Raw genomic sequence first — 16,144 nt, forward strand, 5'->3', positions numbered from 1 at the left:
CACAGCTCTCAGAGGCAGGCGAGCATCCCGCTCCGCGTGGAGCATCCCGTGCTCCCCAGCCGGCATCTGCCCTCCCATCCAACAGGCGGCTATCCCCCACTCCCCGGCTGCCAGCCTGCGAGAGGGCTCTGCTCCCCTCCAGCCCACCCGCACCACCGGCCGGTGCCTGCCGAGCACCCCTCCGTGCTGATGGGACACCACGACACCGGAGCACCGCAGACCACGAGCCCAAGGGTGCTCTCCCCAGACCTCTGTTGATATGCTTTCTTTCCACCAATTTCACCAAAACTGCACCTATTTCTTCTACTCCCTCACGTCTATTTAACTGTAACTTCTTTCCTGCAGGAACTGTCTCTCTTTGCACGATTCTCTCCAATTCCACTGTAGGCTTCTATGGCATTACCATAACACAACTACATTAGTAAAGTTGGATTGGCGCCTCTTCAGTCACACTTCTGGTCTTTTATCCAACACTCCTTCATTTTCCCACCCCTTACTACACTCCTGATGAGGGCACGGAGCATTCAGGTTTTAAGTGAGAAGTTAAAAATGGTTGAAAACAAGACAGAATTCAGCATTACCATTTTTTTTTAAATTACAAGACAGCCTTTAAGAGGTCTGAGACTGAAAAAATAGGTCTTTTGGGGAACAACCTTCGTTATTCTATTCAATATCATACATTCTATTATTTATTTTATGTCTCCTGATTATGATTGCTTTTTCCAAATAAATCCAGAAACATTAAGAGTTTCCTGCAGACTCAGAGTGTAACAGCCCTGAGACAAGAACTCTTTGTAACAGTGAATGTCCAAGAATATTTTCTACAATCAGCTGCTTCTGGTTTTTAATCAAAAGAGGCTTTTACTACTTGTCACACCAGCAAATTCATTGTGGGATATGAAAGACAGTCTTGTTCCTCCTGCTATTTCACTGTGTCTGGTAACGATTATCAGAACATTGGGAAAATAAACCAAAAAAAAGTTGTTTATGCACCAGACAGATCAGTCTGTCTACTTTTCTATCCCAGTAGTGAATCTATACGGTTAAGAGCACAAACCATTTGGCTTTTACATGAAGGTAAGCAGACACTAACTCAGCAGTAGCTCAGTTAACAGATACACTTCTATCATTGCTTATCACCTGTGGGTGTCTAAGAAGTACTGCACTGGCAAGAGCTGCAATGGAGGAAACACTTAAAAGTGAAATGCAGTTTCCTTGTTTTTTAACACATATATACTGTAACTCTAGTACTGCTGCATATACCACAATTACAGTGTTTAAGGGTGGTCTCTGCTACAGCATTTCGTTCCACTTGAGTACCATAAAGAAAATTGAAAAGAAAAAAAAAAAGTCTCATGAATAAGGGCTAGGGTTGTCAGCTACATTCATTTCTTGGCAACTGGATGGACTAGCACTATGGAAGTACAGTTGAGGTCTGGTTGCGGGTTGTTTTGGTTTTTTAACATATGCATATTAATGAATGCACTGGCATCAACCATGAATTTCTGCATGGCTCAGGAGCAGACCAGCGGTGCTGTGCTTCACAGGAAGGGTCACCTCGGCATGGCACCACCAGCTGCCGCAGCAGCAGTGCAGCGCAGCCCCGAGCACGCACAGCTACGATGCCCTCAGGGCACGAGGGTCCAAAGGAGCTCCCTCAACAGACAGCTTTAAGAGAGAGTAGAGTATGTGCTGAACTACAACAATAGAAAGCCTTTTCTTCAACAGGCAGGCAATTATATATATATATATATGTAAAAAGCTAACAAGTCCTTTATTTACTTACATTGCGATGTGAGCAGTGTGCGATATCTGCATGTGTGTACATCGTGCTTGGAGTTAATTTATACATTCCCAGTTGAGATAGCTTTCCCTAAGACAGCCCTGTCAACACAGCGATGATGACTTGAAAACAAACTCTGGATTTTCTTCCCAAGTGCAGCCACCGGTGGGGTTTGTACTGCGTGCGTGGCTCCACGGCGCTATTTTAGGCGCACGGTCCTATCTTTGTCCCGGAGGCTCATGAATAGCAGACGTGCTCCCAAAATACCTTCCGCTGGGATCAATGGACATGCTGCTCGTCAGACCTGCCGCAGCATTTTAATGCCTGTGGGAAATGCTGCTACTCAACTGACCTACACTTTTTTGACAAATACAGCCGAAGACGGGATACACACCCTGGGCCAGCAGCACCAGCGGGTCACCGAGGGTTTGGAAGGAAACCAAACCATCCTGAGCAGGCTGCTGCACCAGCGCCACAACGAGCCCAGCAGCAGCGCACAGCACCAGGAGCCGTCGGCTCCAAGGCTGGCGAACACCAACACCGCAGCAGGACAAAGCACGCTCCTCAGGCTGGGGGGGGGGTCAGTCTTCATGAATACTTGAAGATACTTTTGCCGGGGTAGGCTTGACCCCAGGTAGGAGCAATGATCCCCTCTGGTGCTCCCTGAAGTCAACAACAAGTCTGTTTTTTATTTCAGAAGTGTCAGAACAGATGTTCTCAGTGTACAGACCACACTGACGCATGCAAGTGTGCCAAGCATGGCAGGGACTGAGCCTGCCCACCCAGTACCTGCAGGAGCACGGGACAGATGACCGTAACTGCTCATGATCCATTTCAACTCAACAACAAGAGAGCAGACCCCAATTCACAGACACTGGGAATGTCAAACAGAATTATTCACCAGGTTTAACTTCTCTGGGGAAAGCAGACATCCTATTTCTGTGACAAGAAATTCTCTTGAACACGGTTAGATACCAACTCACTCTGGAAAGACAACTTCTCCTGAAAAAGACTTCAAACACAAGAAAAGAGGGAAGCCTTGTCTCTTGCAGCAGCACGCAGAGCAGAGGGCATCGCCCTCCCCTCCGCCTGCGGCAGGTACCACTGTGGGGTGCAGTGGTCGTCCCGTTACAAACTGCAGCAGTGAGCACGTGGGGAGCAGAGACGACCCCCGGGAAAGCCCCTCTCCTCGCACGGCACAGCAGCTCAGGGCACTGGTACTCGAGAACAGATGGCTTGCGGGGCCAAGCACATCACCCAGGGCTCTGCATTCGCTCAGCATCCCCACCACCAACACCCCACACCACTGGGGCTGCTCATCTGCCTGCTTCCCACCCGCACTGGTTTACCCCTGGGAATAAATCCCTGTGCAGCCTCGGTGAGAAAGAAGAGAGCCCGCAACGGAAAATTCCCACTTCACCGCAGAGAGGAGGAGGACAGAGGCCTCCCAGAGAGAGGAGGGGGTGAGGCGGGGGTACCTTTGGAGGTGCTGAACTAAGCGCATAAAAAAATCCAATCCAAGGCCAGAAGAAACACTAACTGAAATTATTTCCGAAGTATTACTGAAGGGCAATAAGCAATTGAATTGTTTGCTGATGTTAGTCAACATCTTGATAAACAGAAGTATTTTGTTCTAGTTGAAAGAAACCTGTTATTTTTTAAATAATTTCACACATTGATCTTTATATCAGAAAGCCATGTAGAAAAATATACAACACACTGAAAATATTCATTAATCAATCCCTAGGTTTGCCTCACCACAACTGTGCTTGTTTTGACACCTGCTTGCAATCTTCCTGCTGTGGCATTTAACATGCAATAAAAGCCAACTGAACAAAATGAACAGTGATTGCAGGTGCCCCCAGCATCCCGCACTCGCCCTGTACTGCGCATACCATACCAGAACTGATGACAGAGCTTTTTTGCTGTCACTGGTTTTTAAGGAGTTACCAAGGGACTATCACAAATATCCAGTATGTTGTTGTCCTGGCAGTAACTGACAACTTAAGGCAGTTTCCAGACTGCCAGTGGGTCTAACTCATGAATTAGCCACAGCCTGCAGATGGAGAGCTGTGGCCAGCCAGGATGTCCGAGCAGAGCAGCATGGTACCACCATCAGCACCCTGACGTGAGCATCTCTTTGCCCATCAGCTCCACCCAGAACACCTGCCTGTGTCGTCTGTACAGCTCTGCCTAAACCTCAGGACTCTCGAGTTACTCCAGAAATCCCAGTATTCAGCCAACAGGCAGTACTTGTGTTGGAGGGGTAAGCCAAGCTCACTCACATACTGGGGGAGAAAACCCAAGTCAATGCCTGCTCACCAGCTCCCTGTTATTGCCCACCGCGTGCTGCTTTATCTGCATCTCTTCCCACAACACGGGTTCATTTCTTAAACAGGCATCATTTGCCATTTGGGGAACTCGAAGCATTGTGCTAAGCTCATAGCAACAGCTCAAACCCACGCTGACTCTCCTGGTAGTGTTTATTACTTACTGGTTAATGGTGCAACGATGTATGAAAGCAAATGAAAACATGTCAAGGTCAGACCCAGGAGGTACTCTACTCACTGAGCTCTAGACACTGTCAAGAGCGACTGGCCAGTCTGCCTGAGCAGGTAAAATGGGGAAAGCTCCCAGCCCTTACAGAGACGCACAACCAGCACCAGCTGGAGAGGTTGCCATTTCATCCCTGCACTGAAGGTCCTGCCAAGCTGCTTTCTGTGCTGGAGGAGCCACTAATCGATGGCACTTCAGAGTTTTGAGCAAATCTAGAATCAGGCTTGAATATGAAATTATGGGGACTGCTTGAATGTATATGAATTATTCATATGATTACAACATGCGGCATCAAGCCTTTAAAGTGCAAATTATTTGGGACCAGGCTTTAGCCTTATTTTCTGTAAAGCATAAAGCACGTTTTCCTACAGTGCAAACAATCTGAGTCTAATGTGTATCATTTTCCGTGTTTCCTACTTTCTGGTCTTGCCTGCCAGTTTCCATTAAGACTGGGGAACCAGCAAAATATAAAGCGAATGTGTAGTATATAGACTTCTAGTGAATTATACGACATTAGTTATACAAGGTAGTTTAGTGTGCTACATACCACAGTTTAAAAAAAGTTCTTTCAGAAGAGATGTAATATCCTTCTGACAGCAAAAATGCACTGAATCATAGAGGTAATGTTGTGTCCAACCAACATCAGCTGCAGCGACAGCAAGAAGAGATCTACCTGCCAACACTCTGACTCAGGAGGTGGCTGTGCCTCCACAGCTAGCGGGAGGAAGGCTGCAGCCAGCACAGCCCAGCCACGCTGCGCCGCAGCCACCGGTGCACCGGGGCAGGTTTAATTTCTCATGGCAGTGGCTTGCGGGTGTCTGCAGCGTGCACTGATGGGGAGCATCACACCTCAGCAGCACACTTGCCATCCAGTGCTTCCAATGTGTTTTTTCTATACCTGAAAGAGGGCAGAAACGGTAGTAGCAATAAAAAGCTATGTGCGAGGAAAAGAAAAATGTGTTTCACCCAACATCCAGAGACTCCAGAGCTGTGTACATGTATCGTGCTACTTGTGTGGTTGGTACAAAAGATTTGGAAGGATCTTAACTGACCTTGATGGTCCTGGATGATTAACTGACATCTAATGCAGGACACTTTCCAACTACATAATTTACTCAATTTTTTGGATAATTGTAATTAGCATTCATTGCAGCCCACATCTCCGTGTTTTACCTAATCCTGACAGAGAACTGCTTGCTCAGAGGAGGAACCAAAGCATCAGTCCAAGCCCTTCCAAGCCCCTACCTTCTGACTTTTGTCAGTATACTCAGGCACTAGCATTAAAAACACATGGGAATTCTGCAAGTGACCATAAAAGGGGACCTAAGTACTTCTCCACATGGCCTTATACTGAATATCCTGCCTATATGCTAATAACATTAAGTGCCAACGCTAGAAAGTGTCTTGGCTGTAAGTTCCTGAATACCGAAATAGTTTCTTTTCAATGTAAGTTTCTTCCCAGTTACTACTGAGTTTCCCCTGTTACCTTCCTTTTTGTCCCCCCCCAGGTATCTGAAATATATATATGTGATGGCCCTTTCTTGCCACCAGGTAATCCCTCTAAATTTACAGGACATAAATCATACGCCAGTATTTTAAGCAGTGATGCCAACTTTCGTTTAGCTGTGGATTTTGTTTGGGTTGGCTGGTTGGTTGTTGGAAGGTGAGGGATGTTTTTTTGGTCACAGAGTTAACCTGAAATGAAGAAAGGAAGAAAGAAATATTCTTTTCTGAGCAAAGACAGTTGTATTTTCCCTTATACAGACCATGCAGAAATGGGAGACCCAAAGCAATGCACCACCGTCTACAGTGCCATGCTTTTACATCTTTGCTCTTATCCTCACCACTTTGTTTCAGAGCTACTCAGTGCACTTTCTCCAGTGCTCCAATACAGTGTAAGCAGCACATAACCCATATAAATATAAACGATCATTTACATCTTTAGACAGCTACGCTGTAACAAAACTAAAACCTTAGACAATAAGGTAACTTTCTATGTTGGAACAGCCTTTTGCAGGTTAACCTGAAAGCTACTCAGAGCACCATCAGCCTCAGAAGCCCACCAGCTCTCTGCTGGTGCAACTAGAACCAAGTAAGCGTATTTTTTGGAACAATAAATGAAAATTATCAGCTTCCAGAACTGTCAGCTGAGCTGTAAATACATTACATTGCTGTTTAATTTAACCACACAGCATGGCTAATCATCAGCCTATAAGGATTGGGTGTGCACAGTCAAATCAGCAAGCCGCCAAATTCAGAACATCATTCAGTGCCTGCATCTCTTTACTAGTCCCAGGTATTGGAAAAGACCCTGAACAACAGACTAGATGTAAATTAGCACATCAACATTCACACACTGTCATATCTCATTGCTTAGCAGTATTCAGAGCCGTCTGTTCCCACACATCCTAAGCACTTTTAATTTTCCCTAACTGTCACCTAAAGCAATTTAATTCCTGAAGAACAGTGGGAGAGGAAAAGAGGACACTGACACTTATCTCCTCTTGTTAGGAGAAGCTAAGCCGCTCGCGAGCTATCCTGCCTCTCTTTACTTTGCAAGATAAATGCCAAACCAGAGATTAGCCGACGTTGTTGTTCTCCCTGCTGCGCACCTACCTATACACTGGCACACAGAGCATCTCGGATTTACACACCATCCGCCATCCCTCTGTTACTGCCACCGCACCCTGCATTACTTCTCTATAACTCATTGCCATGTCACACAACAGGAAGTTATTATTCATGATTAATGTAGGTGCCTCGTTACAGGATCCTAGGGTAAGGTGGTAGAAACCGCACATTAACGAAAACCACAGCTATGAAATGCTTCATAGACTGCTGAATGACAAAGCGTTTGAAACTGCGGCTGGAGAGCAGGTCCATGGAAAAGAAAGGGAAAAGTCGTACCTGCTTTTACATCTCTCAGGCTGACCATGAACTACAGGCTCAGCAACGTCCCCTGCCCGAGGACATCCAGACGGGCCACACTCACAGAGACTCAGTCATGGCCATGGTGAGTGGAAAGCCCAAGTCCTGACCCGGGGGCAGAGGAACACCGCTGCAAGAGAGCATCTTTGTTCTGCGCAAATGTTACCCACCACACCCAATTTCAGGCATTCCCACAAGAAATAAAGTGATATTTAAAAGGAAACACACATTATCCACCTACCTGTGTGGAAAGCACAGCTGCAGGCATCTGTGGGAATGCCAGCAGAGCTGGGAAGGTCACCACGCCAGCATTGGGAACGTGGTCAGTAAGGTGTTTAGGTCCCTCGCAGCATGCTCCTGCACATTATTCTGAATTTACAGAAAGCCTGTCTCAAGCTGGTTGTGAGGACTGTGGCCTTCATGGACTAGGGCAGGCATTAATTTGGTCTAACGTTTTACTTGAACTGTAGTTCCAGTAACTTTTTCTTGATTGCCCTTTTCCCTCCCTATCAGTCAAGTGTCCCATGAATTGCAGTTGGGTTTGTTAATTTTTTCTTACTTAGCTTCATGCCAACAGCCTCAGCTGCCCTCAGGATTTGTCTTACCCCCATCTTCTCCTTAGACCTCCCATAGACGCACGAGCCCCTCGAGGCCTCGCCGGACCTTTCCTTCCTCGGCTCCAGAAGGTGCCTGGGGTGATGCTACAGCAGGGAGGACATGAAATCCCCGTCCAGTGCCGCTCAGCACCAAGGGGCAGGCCGTGCTCCGCAGGTCCTGCGGGACAGGGCGTACCCCTCCGGCTGCATGCCAGGCGAGCCAGACTCAAGTGTTCAGGGTCTGGCGGCTGGGGAGGAGGAGGAGGGTCCCACCAACCTGGCAGCAAAAACCTGCGTTTGCCTGAGAGCAAATGAGCGCCCAAAAGGAGCCAGCTCTGTGCTGAGCTGCCACAGCCCTTGCCTCCCGGCAGTGCCGGCACACACTGCCAGGACTGGGGTGGATGGGCCAAGAGCCGGTAAGCCGGCACAAAGCTGGCAGGCTCAGCACGGGCACGCTGCGCGGATCGGTCCCTCACAGGCACCACCTGAAGGGTGCAGTGACCCCAAACACCCAGCCCTCGGGAACCCCCCACCGGAGAGCATCACCATCACCGGCTGCCGCTCCTCCCGGCCAGAGGAACCACTGCCCCGTGCTCCAAAGCGGAACGCCCGCAGAGATGCTGGACTCTGCTTGGGAGAAATGACGTTTGTGGCTGTCTCAGCCGGGTCTGCCATGCGTGCTGGACCTCCACAAAATGCAGAAGTAGGAAAATTTGCACCTTGCTTACCCTACCGCTGCGCTGGGCAGCGGGCACCACCTCAACGCTCACGCCGGGCAAAGGCACGGGAGCTTCCCCGGGCGGTAAGAGGCCAAGCGAGAGGAGGGCGGCGGAGCGGGAGCTCTGGTGGCGATTCACCACAGATCCCATTGTCCTAGTTTCAGCTGGGACAGAGTTAACTGTCCTCCTAGTAGCCCACAACACCCATCCGCACCTCTGTTAGGGGTGGACTTGTAAAAGGGGCAATGGCAAAGGAAACACGAAAACACTACAAGGACTTGAAAGAACAAAACACCTAACAAAATGCTGGAAACGTGACACTTCCAGGGTTTAGGCATACTGCAGGGTTTAGGCATACTGTATTCTCTCTAAGAAAGGCAGTTTAGTTTTGTAAATAGCTGTAAATGAGAAGATTTAAAGATACGTTCTTAAGCCAACACAAGTAAAAGATAAAGCATGGTCTTAGGTGAGCAATAGCAACGGTTCTCCCTAACTGCAATTTTCAGCGTTCAAAGAGAGACATTATGTCTCCCTTTATCAGCACAATCCAGAACGGTTTTTCTTCAGTTTTCTTTCAGCACTATTGAGAATGGACCATGGCCTTCAGTCTGGAGAGTGACAGCAAAGTTATTAATTATTTCTGAAGCAGAAAGAGAGCCAGTAACCCAAACGTTGTACATATTACCACATGCTTTCAAGACTTGCAATTGCCGAGTTGTCTGGATTTAACCTATTTCTACGTTACACGACACAGTGAAAAGCTTCACGTGCAGAAAAGTTTTCAATCCTTAGACTGAACAAGGAGCATAGGCTCCACTGCAGAGGTTGGGGAGCAGTGAGCATGTGGCAACAGCTTGTCTCTGGGCGAAACACACACAAAAAGCCACGGATCTGGGGGAGGCAAGATTTAAAGCAAAAACAAAGCACTGCTGACAATACTAAACACAGCTTTTCTGACACCTCCTTGTAATTCCCACTCCCTCCTCCCCCCACTTACTTAGCTACCACTTTGATAATACATAAAGGCTTTTTTCTCTTGTTTTTAAATAACAGGGAAAGGCATCTGTGCTCCCAACCCACAGCCACATAACAGTCAGGCTATGAAAAAAGTTTGCCTTGCAATCTGATCAGTGATTACTTTAGTAAGTAATTTGCAGAGCATGGAAGCTTAATACATCTGTATCTGACCCTAAATAAACAAGATCTGGGATTTTACAACTGCCTTACTGGGCATTAGCCCATAGTTTTCCAATCAAAAGGGCAACGTTTCCTGCTCAGGGCTTGAAATCCCTGCCCAGCTGAGACAACGAAGATGGGTGGGAGAACTGGTGCCAGGCGCCCGGCTGCGAGAGGAGCCAGCCACAGCAGAAAGAGCGCGTCAGCAGCAGCTGGAGCAGGGACCGTGCTGCGGGGCAGCCCCAGCCCCCAGGGACCAGGGGACCCCGCCAGGCCCCTAATCAGCATGTGGTTTATGGCACTAATCACCTTAAGAGAGGAGGGAAAAACTTCTCCTGGGACTGTGGCCCCATCTCCCAGGGTCCCTCTCCTGGCAGCACAGTGGGATGCCCCCAGACCTGGGGCAAACGTGGCAGGGAGGGGTTTGGGTCGCCGCAGAGGTAAGGGATGCACGACGAGGTCAGGCTTTGCTTCCCATCCTCACCACACCTCCATCGCCCAGATACCTTCAACAGTCTGGCGGCATGCCCTTGTTTCCCTGAAGGTCCCAACCCTTGGAACAAAATTATGGGGGAGAATCCCGATCTGAAAGACAAACGTGTAGCACTGTGGAGAACGCTGGACATCTTCCTCCCATCGGATCGGAAAAGAAGTAGTAAAAGGAGGAACTTATACAGCTTGCCAATGTGCAACGACTGAACTCTTGACTTCAAAGTGATGTAAGCTGACAATGATGCGTGGGTCTGACAGTCCTCCCCAAAGCTGCAGCTGGAGTCACCCGGCACCCAGCAGCAGCCAGCACCCTGCACCCAGCCAGTGCAGGCTCAGCAGAAGGTGGCTGCAGGATGACAGGTCCGAGCAAGAGGCAGGTTTGGCACCAGCACGCACGGTTCATTCCCTGTACATCAAACAGCTCCACGAATGAAGCACTCCAGCTTTCGATCACCCGGGTGAGGCAGGAGGGATGCATACTCTGGTGCGTGTGTAACCCTACAGCCTGCCAACACATGGTTTGAAATTAAAATGGGGATTATTTTAAGCACGTTCCCCCAGGTTTTGCAGCTTCTCGCCCGTTTCCATGGGGACGGGCGCCGTGCTGCGCAGCTGCCGAGGCTCTCCAGCCTCCCGAGGTCCCTGGAGGATGAGGCCAGCCGGGATGCAGAGCGGGGACTGTCCCTCCAGCACTGCTCGGGCTTCAAGAGCCCCCTGGGCCCAGCACATCCCTAAAGCTGGAGCACTTCAGCAAACGGCCCGGCTAGGAAAGCATCATCAAGATATGTAACAGTTTTCTTGTTTTACAAGAAACATATTTTTACAGAATAGTGTTTCTCAGCTTGGAAACTTGCACACCCGAAGCCTAACCCTGACTACACACTTCTTTCAGTCGGACTGGTTTACTGGGAAGAGCTGTACCTGTGGGCTGTAAAACCAGCACCTTGCTTCAAAAAGTTGATTTTTATGCAAGTAGGATAAACCTAGGAGACTGCACTTGACCCCTTTACAAAAAGCCACCTGCACTCTGGCGGAGAGGGTCAAATAAAGGATAGGTAAAGAAGTGATCAAGACAAAATACTAATCATGATGCAAGTAATTGGGCTGCAGCATTAAAACCTTGAAAATCAGCTGGAAATCTAGTTCAGTGTCAGGAAACAAGCAGAAAGCCCTTGGACCACTCACCTCAGTGTAAGCGAAGGAAGGAACAGCTCAGCATAAAGCAGCAGATGGCTTTACATATTCTCATGTGTATTTACATACACTTTTTTAGTAAGCCACTTTGATTCAGGAGAAGCCACAACCAAAACGCATTCTTGAAATTCCTCTTTAGATATAACTGCATATAAAGATACATCGTGCTGTGTTTTTCCCCCTCTCTCACATAACACCACTGTGGGCAATGCTAATAGCACTAAGTGTAAGCGTGCCTTGTATTTCCTATTACTCAGCCCTGTTTCCCAAGTCCTAGCAACTCTGCTAAATGTTTAAGTATCTGGATTGATACATTCCCACTGGCTTCACAATGATAGGTTTTCCCCACTTAGTATAAAGAATAAAATAAAAAAAATTAAAAAAAAAAAAAAAAAAAGGAGGGGGTTGTCAATAAACTGGCTTGGCCATTTCCCAGAATGACAACAGATAATACTTTCTGCCCACATGAAAACCAGGCCTTGCGACCGCTGTGCTGAGACATTCCAGTGCCCCATGCCCTGCCATGGAGGAGCTGATGGTTCACAACAGGCAGAGAGAGAGCTGGCACCCAGACCGGGCCTTCTTCAGTTCCAGCGAACAAATTCACTGACCAAGTAAGAAGCTTTTAAAAGGTTCTTACAGGTATAAATAAGAAACCCTAAAAAGCCCTTACAGACAAAGGCCTGTTTTGCCCGATGGAAAACTGCACACAGTGATAATGGTAAATCTACAAGCCCACTACGATCCATTGCAGCTTACTGAGGCGACCTTACTCCAGCACACCATAACTCTGAGAGTGCTCAGTCTTGCAGCCCTTCTATTCTTTTGCCTTATGTTCTTGCTTCCAGCTTTTTCATATTCTTTTTCCCCTACTTTTTCTTTTTTTTCTCCCCCCCAACCCCCCCCCCCATTCATTAACTTCCTCCGTTCAGACACAGGGTACAACGTACCTCACCGAAAACTAGCTGTCAAAAAGGCATCACTAGGCAGCATCTCAAGTTGGACAGGTTGGACCTTGCATCCAACTGATGCGTATGCAGCAGCTACTGAACATGCCAAGTTTTCTGTGTAAAAGCAACCAGCTGAAGCCAACGCTCACAAAGCGAGGGGAACCAATCTCTCATGTACCAGTGCTTTCTGGAAGCACCCACAAAACACGCAGACACTCTGCTTTCAAAGTCAGCTTTTCTAGTAGTTGAATCCCAACTCTGAAATGCTCAGAAATATTTCAAAGGTTGTATGCGCAAACATGAAACAGCAAGATGTGCCCGCTGCAGCCAAGCACAGCACCAAAAGGGTGTCAGAAAGATGCACTGTGCCCCGTCCCCCCGCCAGCAGCTCAGATGAAATGCAAAGGACCAGTTGCACTTGGCCTGTGCCCAGCTTCACAGTCCAGAGAAATTACCTGAACCAGTGGAAAACTGGGGGGCAGGGGACAAGACAGCACCCAGGACGGGAAGCAAGGAGGGAGGAGGACAGTTGTTCCTTGGGCACGACTCCCCATTGCACAGCTCCACACCGCCCTGTCCCTGGATGGACAACGAGCCAGAGCTGCACCCAGGCTGCATCAGCACCGACCTGCCCTCGGCTCAATCCCTGCCGAAGCAAGGAGTTCAGTCCCAGCTTTAACAAAAACAGCGCTGAAAAAAACAAAGAAGGTTGAGAGAATATCCATGGGACAGACTCAGGAATATGATGTTTACCCTCAGAGTCAGGGACTCGGAGGGCTCAATCCACGCATCCCACTGACGACAACGCCAGGTGGCCACGGTCCCAGCCTGCTGCTGCACTGAGGCAGGGGCACAACAACAGAAACTCCTCTGGTTTATCAAGGTGAGGCCCAACAGCAGGAAGCTGGGGTTGGAGATGCAGACTGGAGAGAAAAGACGATTTCTAACTGTGAGGTTAACAGCGGATAATCCTCCAGGGCCAGGCGTTTTACACTGAGAGCAAACACGTTACTGCCCACCCCCAGGAAACCCCACCAGGCTCTGGCTTACCCACACCAGTTTGACTTGAGGCAGTAATTCAGTAAAGTCTTGAAACCAGTCCCAAGAAATTCAGGCAAGAGGACTGTAAGGGTTTTCTCACCTCAAAAATCTACACATTTGGAGTTCGATTCATCTGAGAGTAAATACTGGGCCTTGTGTTACTACTCACTAGAATGAGTGTTAACCTTCTATCTACATACACCCTGTCATAATTAAAAGGGATTAACCACTGGATTTAGAGAGTCGGGCTCATTCTTGTATATCTATCACTAGGAACCACCTATGGGGAAAATTTTATATACTAACCTTTCTCCTTTTTTTTAAAAAATTTATTTCACTTTTAATTGTCATTACTAACAATTCTTCCACCTTATGTCGCACACAAAACTGAAGTATTAAGTGGTTTCTTTATGTAAGGAAGTTATTGGAATGTCTTAAGAGATCTCCATAGCAACCATGCCGTGCCAGTAAATATGAGTTCACCAGAACAACACTGTAATTGCTCTGAGCACACACTAACAAGCAACGATGAAAAAACAGGCAATACTAAGAAAGTAATGTCCTAATAAGTCTCCGCTACTGCAAAAGCGCTGCTTGAAAATACCTTATGAGATGTTATCAGGTTTTGGTTCATGGTCATTCACCTGCAAAGCTCAATTTCCCTATATTTGCTGTATACAGGCTCAGTTCAGAATGAAATGCTTTCTGAATTATGTAGCAAAGCCTCCAATTTAAGTGTTTTTACTTGGCTCGCTTGCTGACCCACCACATCCAAGATGAATCACATTTTCCACTTTGAGCACAGAATTCTGGTAAAGCCCACCGGAGCTGCAGGCACCCAGCAGCCACATCAACCCCTTCTCATGCACAGCGTTAGTATAAAGGGACGGGAGGTTGGATGGATTTTGCAGTTCCTTCCAACAGCAATTTTGTTGTGCATTTCAGTCACACCACAGCACACCCCTTGGGCAGTGAGGTGTCATTCTAACATGTTTTCTCTACACTTCTGTAGTAAGAGATGCAAGGGTTAACAACTCAATATTATACTCTGAATTGCTAATAAATACTTGGTGATATCAACTAGCTGCTTCTCCAGTAAAAGTTTACCTGATTTAACACCCCTTCAGCTGCCAGAAGCAGCACAGTCAGTTTCAGGTTTGATCACCCTCACTAGGGGGATGCAGCAGACCCAGTGCTCAGTAAGCTAGAACACCACCATACCTTGAAGGCTCAAATTAACATGTATCACGAACTCCAAGTTTATCTAGTGCAAAATTCCAGCACCCCGAGCACCCGGGGATTTTTGCCAGTGCTCAGTTGGTGTCCTAGGGCCAGTGCAGCGTTCTTTGTACGTCGGGATTGCTCCCAGCCATCCAGCACCCCATCTGCTGGCCCCACGCCTCTCCCAAGCCTTCCCCCACCCACGGTCAAAGCGTCCTCCCTTTGGTCCCCTGAAATTCCACCCTGCGTCCCAGAAACCTAATGCAACCGTGGTATTTCATGGTGTATTTCTACAAAGAACTCGTATCTTGGGAGAAAAAGCCCAAAGCAGCGCTTTCCAACGGCAAGGAGCTTTTAGAAGTTTGATGACTAGCTGCACTCGATCTTTCCTTGTTAAAACCCGAGATCTCCTCGCACGGGTTGCAACTCCCTTTGCTACACCGTCCCCCGCCTCGCCGCCCGCTTCTCCGGCACCCGTTATTTTAAGGGCTGCCGCCCCGTTTCTGCGGGGCTGCCTGCCGGGCAGCGAGCGCGCTGCCCGGGGCTCCGCGGTCCCTGCGCCCCGCGGGAGGCAGGACCCGGCCGGCAAACCCGCACCGGAGCCACGGTCCCGCCGCCGCCCGCTCCCCCCCGGGCCGGCACCGAGCAGGGGCGGGACGCGACGAGCCGGGACCCGCCGGAGCGGGGCTCAACAGGTGCGGGGCAAGGGCATCGCGCGGCAAGGGCATCCCGGCCCGCACTCACCGTCCTCCCGCTCGTCGAAGACGGGTCTCTTGGAGGAGGAGGCGCTCGCTCCCATCCTCTTCTTCCACTTGCCCCAGTGAAACATCGGGGCGAGGCGGATGGCATGCCCTGCGCGCCGCTCCCCGCCGGCCCGGCGGCTCCCGCGGGCGGGACCGGGCGCTACGAGCCGCCGCCGCTGCCGCCGCTGCCGCCGCCAGCCGCCGCCCCCGCCCTCAGCCGCCCCGCGCCCCGGCGCCGCCCGCCCGCATGGCAGCGCCCGCCACCGCCTCCCGACCTCCTGTCCGCGGCGGCTGCCGCGGCGCGGCGGAGCGGAGCCGGAGCGGGGCGGCGGGGAGCGGAGCCGGAGCCGGGAGGAGCGGAGCGGAGGGGAGCCGGGCGGCCGCAGCGGCGGGAGGCGGGAGCGGAGCGGAGCGGCGGCGGGGCGGGCCGGGCCGCGCCGCCCCCAGCGCAGCGCCCCCGGCGGCGGCGGGAGGGCAGCGGCGCCGCCCGCAGGTGCGGCGCGGCCGGGCCGGGCCGGGCCGGGCCGGGCGGGGGCCGGGGCCCGCCGGCTCCTGCTCCTCCTCCTCCTCCTGCGCCCGCCCCCTGCCCAGCCGCGCCGGCCCCGCTCCCCTCCGCGCTCTCCGGCTCCGCTCCGCAGGCGCGGATCGCCGGCGGGGGCCGTGCCGGCGGCGGTGCCCCCGGACGGGGCCGCGGGGGGAAGATCCCGGCCCGGCAGCTCCCCGCCGTGCCGCGGGACCTGCCCGG

At 50.2% G+C, this 16,144-nt stretch overlaps 1 protein-coding gene across 2 annotated transcripts in view; it reads right to left on the reverse strand.

Annotated features, from left to right (window-relative positions):
• Window positions 1–15,602, reverse strand: part of STK32C (serine/threonine kinase 32C) — a 93,219-nt gene extending 77,617 nt beyond the window's left edge. Inside the window, exon 1 of one of the 2 annotated variants that reach the window (XM_069797306.1) lies at window positions 15,401–15,602. In XM_069797306.1, the coding sequence (XP_069653407.1) occupies window positions 15,401–15,505 (105 nt within the window). In that variant the 5' untranslated portion in view covers window positions 15,506–15,602. The remainder of the gene's footprint in view (window positions 1–15,400) is intronic. The other variant, XM_069797305.1, reaches the window with a different exon arrangement.
• Between the last annotated feature and the right edge of the window lie 542 nt (window positions 15,603–16,144).

This window comes from Haliaeetus albicilla, chromosome 11 (assembly GCF_947461875.1).
Source record: "Haliaeetus albicilla chromosome 11, bHalAlb1.1, whole genome shotgun sequence".
Taxonomy (NCBI): Eukaryota; Metazoa; Chordata; class Aves; order Accipitriformes; family Accipitridae; genus Haliaeetus; species Haliaeetus albicilla.